General features: G+C 45.4%; 1 protein-coding gene across 1 annotated transcript; it reads left to right on the plus strand.

Annotated features, from left to right (window-relative positions):
• The first annotated feature begins 527 nt into the window (after window positions 1-527).
• LOC110527363 (transmembrane protein 182) lies at window positions 528-8,755 on the plus strand. The gene is given in 4 exon segments (XM_036982681.1): window positions 528-946; window positions 949-1,098; window positions 1,238-1,471; window positions 8,292-8,755. Coding segments are annotated over 4 exon segments (762 nt in total). The 5' UTR covers window positions 528-813; the 3' UTR covers window positions 8,537-8,755.
• The last annotated feature ends 521 nt before the right edge of the window (window positions 8,756-9,276 follow it).

Below are 9,276 nucleotides of genomic sequence, written 5' to 3' on the forward strand. Positions count from 1 at the left end.
AAAAAACTTCCTATACTGTTTTTCCTGTTTAGAAAAATAAACGCTTTATTAGACATCTGTTTATTTTGTTGAATTTTGGGGACAAAAGCAGTTGCTGCAAACACTCAGATAGAGGGTTCCATCAGAGGTCTGAGTACCAGACGGTACACTACAACACACACACTTCTATTTTTATGTGTGTAAAAACATTGCAACAGTATCACTGTGTCACACGCATGACGAGAGTGATTATTTTTATACCTCTCGCGCACGCACGCACGCACACACACACACACACACACACACACACACACGCACACACACGCACACACACACACACACACACACACACACACACACACACACACACACACACACACAGGTCTCCCCACCACATCTGATTGGTGAGTGGGAGTTGCTGGGAATAGATGAAGCATAAATAACCATCTAACCAGCTAGATGAAGCATAAATAGAAGCCTTCATGTCAAACACGATACTTCTGATTGGATGGTCATCGGACGGTTATATTTGCTCTGCCCCTGGACACACCCCTATGACAAAGTATTTGATGATTTACTAATGGAAATCAAGGCGGATAGGTCTGCTACAGTACGTAGGATAGTATCTGGCTCCTTCCCTGTCCTGCTATTGGTGGGGACGAAGCCGATAGACGAATCGACATACTGGAGGACAGACAAACATCCGAACAGAGAAACAGTGACGCATAAAGGCAGACGGACATACGGACAGACCGAACCACCCGACACACCGATAGACTGACACATCTTCACAATTGACTGACCGACTGAAGACAGATAGGCCTCACTAGTGTCATGTCTCCTGCTAAGAGGCTGAGTCTGCTCCTCTTCCTAGCTGGGTTCTTCGGGGGCTTGGGGGCCCTCTCCCTGATGCTCTCCTTTGGGACAGACTACTGGCTGCTGGCCTTGGAGACCTGTGGCCCTGGGGGGCATCAGAGACCTGGGAGGCTGGGGCCCTCAGACCTGGGGAGGGGGAGATGGAGGATCAGGACACTGTGACATTCTTCCACCAGGGCTTCTTCTGGAGGTGCTCCTTCAGTGGCATGAGAGAGGAGAACATGGTGTGGCACTTCTGGATCAGTAAGTATGAGAGTTTTCCCCCACTTATTTATGAAATAGAAATACTGTAGCAGACAATACATTCATTGATGAATGACAAGAATGACCGGAACTGTAGTATAATAAACAAAACAAATACAATGCACATTTTTTTCCAAAGCCAATCAACCACACCAAAAGGTCTGTGTGCCTGCCTACCTCTTCCCATTTTGTGCTTCTGAGCAAAGCACGGATGACCAGGCACCTGACACTGCAGTCTACAGGGCCTTCTGGAGCATCTTCCTTCTAGTGGGCGTGGTCACTGTTATGATTGGTGGGTTTGTCATCATCTGTGCCTCTCCATTGGCCAGCCACAGGCTCTACAAAGTAGGCGGGGCACTCTTGCTCACTGGAGGCGAGTTATCGGTTGTGTTCCTCTGCTCAGACATTGCTGACGCATGCCAAATCTTACAATGCCTGGATAGGTACTTTTACATGTCAGCTAATCACATCATATTTTATAGAAATCTGATGCCAGACGGCATAGTCGATGATGTAGCGTGCAACCATGGGTTGATGCATGCATCATCTGATCAGAGCAGGGGAACAAGACCATCATGAGTTACTAGCCATGGTTGGGTCCACTGAACTTTAGATGAAGCTCAAAGTTCAATGTGGAACAATGACGATTTTAGCATCTTTTTTATGCATGCCAGCAAACCCAGAACACAACTTAACACTAAACAATACATTAATTACACTATAACGGTGACAAACGGTGCCCACACAGGGTGCCTACATAAAGCTGTCCCTACAGCAGTCCCAAGACCTTACCACTGCTACAGTGCCTTGCGAAAGTATTCAGCCCCCTTGAACTTTGCGACCTTTTGCCACATTTCAGGCTTCAAACATAAAGATATAAAACTGTATTTTTTTGTGAAAAATCAACAACAAGTGGGACACAATCATGAAGTGGAACGACATTTATTGGATATTTCAAACTTTTTTAACAAATCAAAAACTGAAAAATTGGGCGTGCAAAATTATTCAGCCCCTTTACTTTCAGTGCAGCAAACTCTCTCCAGAAGTTCAGTGAGGATCTCTGAATGATCAAATGTTGACCTAAATGACTAATGATGATAAATACAATCCACCTGTGTGTAATCAAGTCTCCGTATAAATGCACCTGCACTGTGATAGTCTCAGAGGTCCGTTAAAAGCGCAGAGAGCATCATGAAGAACAAGGAACACACCAGGCAGGTCCGAGATACTGTTGTGAAGAAGTTTAAAGCCGGATTTGGATACAAAAAGATTTCCCAAGCTTTAAACATCCCAAGGAGCACTGTGTAAGCGATAATATTGAAATGGAAGGAGTATCAGACCACTGCAAATCTACCAAGACTTGGCCGTCCCTCTAAACTTTCAGCTCATACAAGGAGAAGACTGATCAGAGATGCAGCCAAGAGGCCCATGATCACTCTGGATGAACTGCAGAGATCTACAGCTGAGGTGGGAGACTCTGTCCATAGGACAACAATCAGTCGTATATTGCACAAATCTGGCCTTTATGGAAGAGTGGCAAGAAGAAAGCCATTTCTTAAAGATATCCATAAAAAGTGTCGGTTAAAGTTTGCCACAAGCCACCTGGGAGACACACCAAACATGTGGAAGAAGGTGCTCTGGTCAGATGAAACCAAAATTGAACTTTTTGGCAACAATGCAAAACGTTATGTTTGGCGTAAAAGCAACACAGCTGAACACACCATCCCCACTGTCAAACATGGTGGTGGCAGCATCATGGTTTGGGCCTGCTTTTCTTCAGCAGGGACAGGGAAGATGGTTAAAGTTGATGGGAAGATGGATGGAGCCAAATACAGGACCATTCTGGCAGAAAACCTGATGGAGTCTGCTAAAGACCTGAGACTGGGACGGAGATTTGTCTTCCAACAAGACAATGATCCAAAACATAAAGCATAATCTACAATGGAATGGTTCAAAAATAAACATATCCAGGTGTTAGAATGGCCAAGTCAAAGTCCAGACCTGAATCCAATTGAGAATCTGTGGAAAGAACTGAAAACTGCTGTTCACAAATGCTCTCCATCCAACCTCACTGAGCTCGAGCTGTTTTGCAAGGAGGAATGGGAAACATTTTCAGTCTCTCGATGTGCAAAACTGATAGAGACATACCCCAAGCGACTTACAGCTGTAATCACAGCAAAAGATGGCGCTACAAAGTATTAACTTAAGGGGGCTGAATAATTTTGCACGCCCAATTTTTCAGTTTTTGATTTGTTAAAAAAGTTTGAAATATCCAATAAATGTCGTTCCACTTCATGATTGTGTCCCACTTGTTGTTGATTCTTCACAAAAAAATACAGTTTTATATCTTTATGTTTGAAGCCTGAAATGTGGCAAAAGGTCGCAAAGTTCAAGGGGGCCGAATACTTTCGCAAGGCACTGTACACCTGGCTATCAGCGGAGCCTTAGCTGATATGGCTGACTTGCTTAAACAAATGTGGCTTCTACTGACAATTGAGATGTACAATCTATAACATAAGGGGACATGAGGCAATCCGTTATTTTGATTAAGACATTGCGAGCGGACCAAGTAATTGGGCGTCACTCTAAAGCGGGAAGGTGGAATAAACGAGTCAGGAGTAAGTTTTCTTGATTGAACACAGTTCTCTATTGAGGGCATTGGGTCAACACAAACACTCCAACATAATCAATGAAAATCTTCCAAGGAAAAACATAAATCTTCTTCTCCAGATGAAACAAGAACATAATAGGATTATCTTTAAACTACAACAAAAAGTCACGGGATTGTCACCGTCTTAGTGGTTCTGCCTGAATAGCTCCTCTTTCTCGGTGGGCATCTTCCAGAGATAGTTTCCCCTTTCTCTGCTGGTTCCATTCTCTCTCTTATAGGGGAAGGAGAGTATGTCATTAGTACCGTCAGCTGTGCTTAATTGCCTCTGGTTACCTTGTCTCCCATGCCTTGTTGGGCTACTATCCATGAGCCCAGCCTGCCCTCTGGTGGTCCTTCCACAACAAATTAATGAGCGAGCTAGGACGGATGTAGTCAAATGCACAACAACTGAATTCAGAACATGGGCCGTTTTTACAGTATTCTCCATGTACACCAAGTCAAAAATGATAGAATAAATCTAAGGGGCATATATTCAGACAATGAAAGCTCTTATAATACTCAATGATTACATTTCTCTAAAACAGGCTTATCCTTTTTGTTTATCCTTTTAAGCTTGGAAAAGAGACCCTTAAACCCAGACTTGGGACCACACACCCACTCTACTGAATAGCAGGCTAGTGATTGCTTTGCAATGCTTGCACTTAGCCACTGATTCCTTCCAAACCACTCATTGTTGAATTTGCAATTTACAACTTGTTGTGCAATGTCCAATGGTCGATGAGAACCTTCATCAACCGGGACATGAACGGGGTTCCTTGATCGGTTAAGATGGTCTTGGGGAGGCCCACACGAGAGAACAACAGGAATAACTCCTTGGCAATTCCCTTTGACGACATGTTACGCAGGGGTATGGCCTCCGGGAACTTGGTAGCGTAATCTATAACCACTAGGATGTACTCGTGTCCTCTGGCGGATTTTGGGAGGGGTCCTACGAGGTCCATAGCTATGCGTTCAAAGGGAGTCTCTATGATGGGGAGAGGAATCAAAGGGTTACGTAGGTGTGGCCGTGGGGCTGTACGTTGACATTGATCACACGTCCTACAATACCTGGCCACATCCCGGGTGACCCGGGGCCAATAGAATCTCTGCATGATTCTGTCAATAGTCTTGTCTCGTGCCAGGTGTCCTCCTAGGACGTGGGAATGGGCTAACTGTAGAACTGTATCCCTGTATGGCCTAGGCACCATTAGTAATTCCTGGTTTTCCCCCCTTCGTCGTACGACCCAGTATAAGAGACCCCGCCTGATTGCATAGTAAGGAAGAGGGGGCTCACCTGATCCGTCGACGTTCCTCCCGTCGATCACCTTCACCTTCCTCATGGCCTCCCTTAGGTCTGGGTCTCTATGCTGCGAGGTGCCGAACTGTCCCTTTAATTCCTGGGGCAGGTCGACCTCGGTAGAGGGATGTGGAGGATGTTCCACATCCCCATCAGGGGTGACCGAGGAGAATCCCTTCCAGGTTCCCTCCTCGGATGGAGCTTCAAATATATCCCTTAGCGCCTGGTTGCTCCTTTCTTCCTGCGTTGTGTATAACCCTTCACATGTGTCTTCATCGGTGGTTTCCTGGAATATCTGTCGTAAACGTTGGGTCGCTATTTCTTCCTCTGCTGCAGAGGACGAGGACGCGGCTACGTCTCCTTGTAGGACTACTACCTCGGGCTTGGATTTTCTCTTCTTTCCTGTCCCTCTTCTTCCCGTACATAACGTCATCTGCCGAAGCTCCTTATATAGAGGACAGTCTCTCCCAATCAATAATGGCACCTTCAGCTGGGGCACTTTCCCTGCCCTGACTGTACACCTTCCTTTTGGAGTGAGAATAGGCAGATTCACAGTGGGGTAATAGTGGGTGTCTCCATGGATACAGGATACGGCTACTTTGTCTGGTAGCAGTGCTGCGGAAGTCACCATCCGCTCCTCTACTAACGTAACCATACTTCCCGAGTCGAGAATAGCTACCACATCTTGTCCTTCGACTCGCACCGGAATCTCTGAGGCTGGGGCTATCTCTGCTAACCAACAGTGTTGATCCTGCCCCCTCAAAACGGGATGTGTGGGGATAGGCAGTGATGACTCCGTGACCATGGGCTCATCCTTGCTAGGACATTGTGGGGCATAATGGTTGGGAGACTGACATTTTTAACACTGACCCTGCTGTGTGGTGGCTGACTTCTCCCACCTCCGGGGTGGGATTGGACGTTTCGGCGGCGGGCGCGCCGGGGTGAGTCGTGGTACGGGATTGGAAGACTCCTTCCGTTCCTCCTTGTCACTTTTTAACAACTCCCCTGTAGACCGTCATGTTTCTACCGCCTGGGCTATGTCGTCGGCTGACAACGGGTTGGCTTGCCCCACAACCCTTTTTAAGTCACTGGGTAATTCTCTCAATATCTTGTCCACTACGAGAGTCTCTATCACATGTCCTACTCCCTTTCCAGGTTCTAGCCACTGTTTCGTCAGTCGTATTAATGCGAAGATCTGGGCACGGACGGGTTGATCAGCTGTATAGGTCCATTGATGGACTTTTACAGCCCTATCTCTGGCAGTCAGCTGGTACCGGGACAGGATCTCGGTTTTTAGTCGCCCATAGTCCGCAGCTTCGCGGGAATCCAGGTCAAAATAGGCTTCCTGAGCCACCCCGGTCAAAAGAGGGGCTAATGCGCTCGCCCATTCTGTGGGCGGCCACTCTTCCAAGGTGGCCGTCCTTTCGAAGGTCATGAGAAAGGCCTCAATATCATCCTCCTTGGAGAGACGAGGTAAGATGGCGTGAGCAGCCGCTCTTGGCTTAACTCTAGGTTCTTCTCGTCGGCTCAGCTGTTGTTGCAGGAGTTCTATGGTTGTCTGCTGTGCCGTGATCAATTGTTGTAGTAGGGCGTTATCCATCGTTCTTGAATGGTTCCTCCGGGTCTACGGGAAGAATCTTGATTTACTCACTTATCCTTGTGTCACTCGTCCACCTAATACCTGCATTCTCCACCAATGCGAGCGGACTAAGTAATTGGGCGTCACTCTAAAGCGGGAAGGTGGAATAAACGAGTCAGGAGTAAGTTTTCTTGATTGAACACAGTTCTCTATTGAGGGCATTGGGTCAACACAAACACTCCAACATAATCAATGAAAATCTTCCAAGGAAAAAACATACATCTTCTTCTCCAGATGACACAAGAACATAATAGGATTATCTTTAAACTACAACAAAAAGTCACGGGATTGTCACCGTCTTAGTGGTTCTGCCTGAATAGCTCCTCTTTCTCGGTGGGCATCTTCCAGAGATAGTTTCCCCTTTCTCTGCTGGTTCCATTCTCTCTCTTATAGGGGAAGGAGAGTATGTCATTAGTACCGTCAGCTGTGCTTAATTGCCTCTGGTTACCTTGTCTCCCATGCCTTGTTGGGCTACTATCCATGAGCCCAGCCTGCCCTCTGGTGGTCCTTCCACAACATTAATGAGCGAGCTAGGACGGATGTAGTCAAATGCACAACAACTGAATTCAGAACATGGGCCGTTTTTACAGTATTCTCCATGTACACCAAGTCAAAAATGATAGAATAAATCTAAGGGGCATATATTCAGACAATGAAAGCTCTTATAATACTCAATGATTACATTTCTCTAAAACAGGCTTATCCTTTTTGTTTATCCTTTTAAGCTTGGAAAAGAGACCCTTAAACCCAGACTTGGGACCACACACCCACTCTACTGAATAGCAGGCTAGTGATTGCTTTGCAATGCTTGCACTTAGCCACTGATTCCTTCCAAACCACTCATTGTTGAATTTGCAATTTACAACTTGTTGTGCAATGTCCAATGGTCGATGAGAACCTGTACATTTTATCTATCATTTCTCTTCATTATTTCTTCTCATATGACAAGGATTTAAAAACATTTGCCAGTAGATTTTTGATTCATGATGATGACTGCTTGCTAGCTAAGATTTTGAAAGTATGATGTTGACATGATCAGTCCAATCAAAGCTGCTGTAGATATAACGTGATTTGACGTAATTTTATCTATGGCCAATGACCTTGATCCTTCTTGGATGGGCACTTCTAATGTAACTCTATGGCAGCACACAAGGGGCGTGAATTTTTTAGCTCTACCCTTAGATTTGCGTTGACGTAGTGTCCCCATGAGTGACAGAACACTGAGCCAATCACAGCGCAAGTAGAGAACATTACCAACCCCTACGCTCCGTATTTTCCGCTGGCTGCCCCACCACCACAGAAAGCACTGAGCTAGCCTGAAACACATGCATTTTGGAGCTGCCTTACTCAAGAAAGCAAAAAAATGGACCAAGTTTGTATGTATGCGGCTTTATTAACATTATTATATATATTTTTTACATTGTTTGCAAACTGATATGTGACATGTATTAATGCCAAAATAACATGCAAACAGGCAACCCCACCTGCCCTGAATGACGAGTTGCCACTAATCAGGAGACACATTTATGTTCTATTAACTTATATTGAGTTTAAATGTTTCCCTCTTCCTCCCCCTCTCTCTCCCCCTCTCCCTCTCCTCTATCCAGGTCTATGTCTCCTGGTTGTAATAATGATGTATGTAGTCTGGACCCAGGTACTGGACACTCTGGAGGACTACGCTGCCCAGCAACAACACTCCTCTCAGTGTCCAACAGTCTACCACCTCAGCATCCAATACGGCCTCTCCTTCCTGTTTGCTCCCGTCTCCGTCTTCTACTTCCTGCTGGCAGCACTGCTCTTCATCCTGATTGGACGAACAGTGTGGAGGTGCCATCACAAAGTGCCAATGTAGTGACTGAGGGGGGAAACAGCCAGAGAGGAAGTTGGGAATGAACAGTGACTCCAGTGCCATAAAGGCCCAGACCTCCATGTTCAGTCTATAACAAGAGCCAGTAGTGACTGACACCATGGTCAAGTCTTTGGCTCTCACAGAGTAATACAGATGGACCATATTAAATACATTTGGAAAAATCAACTGTGATTAGCTTTGAATAAAAAGGCTACAGTCTCATTGGGAGTTAAATTTAATTCCACTGATTTTTTTGCAACCAGTTCTGGACTCTATCAGACAGTCCAGTCATGGAGGGTAATGAATTAGATTGTCATTATCTATTGGGATAATCATGACGGACGGGACAGCGGGTTCCTAATCAACTGCAACACATCTGAATGGAAATACAGCTGGGTTCCACTACCACCACTAGAGAGCAGTGCTGCTTTAACAGTAGTAAAGTAGGAGAAATACAACACCGTTTACAGTATTCCTAACCCAAATACTTCAAGGCATCTCAGAGAGCTTATATAGTTTCGATGGGAACAGACGTATCCCAGCCAACGTGAAGTTGCATCATTCATATTTCATTACAGCAGAGGGATTAAAAAGTTGAAAGAGGAAATGGTGAGATAATTTATTCAATTGCCTTTTTTTTGGACCAAACAAAAGATAATATATGTTCTGTTTTTTTCCTTCTTCTGTACAGTACGGTTAACTCAATATTAAAGTATCTGATACAGAAAGCCCACCATCACACC

The sequence above is a fragment of the Oncorhynchus mykiss genome, chromosome 7, assembly GCF_013265735.2.
Source record: "Oncorhynchus mykiss isolate Arlee chromosome 7, USDA_OmykA_1.1, whole genome shotgun sequence".
NCBI classification, from domain to species: Eukaryota; Metazoa; Chordata; class Actinopteri; order Salmoniformes; family Salmonidae; genus Oncorhynchus; species Oncorhynchus mykiss.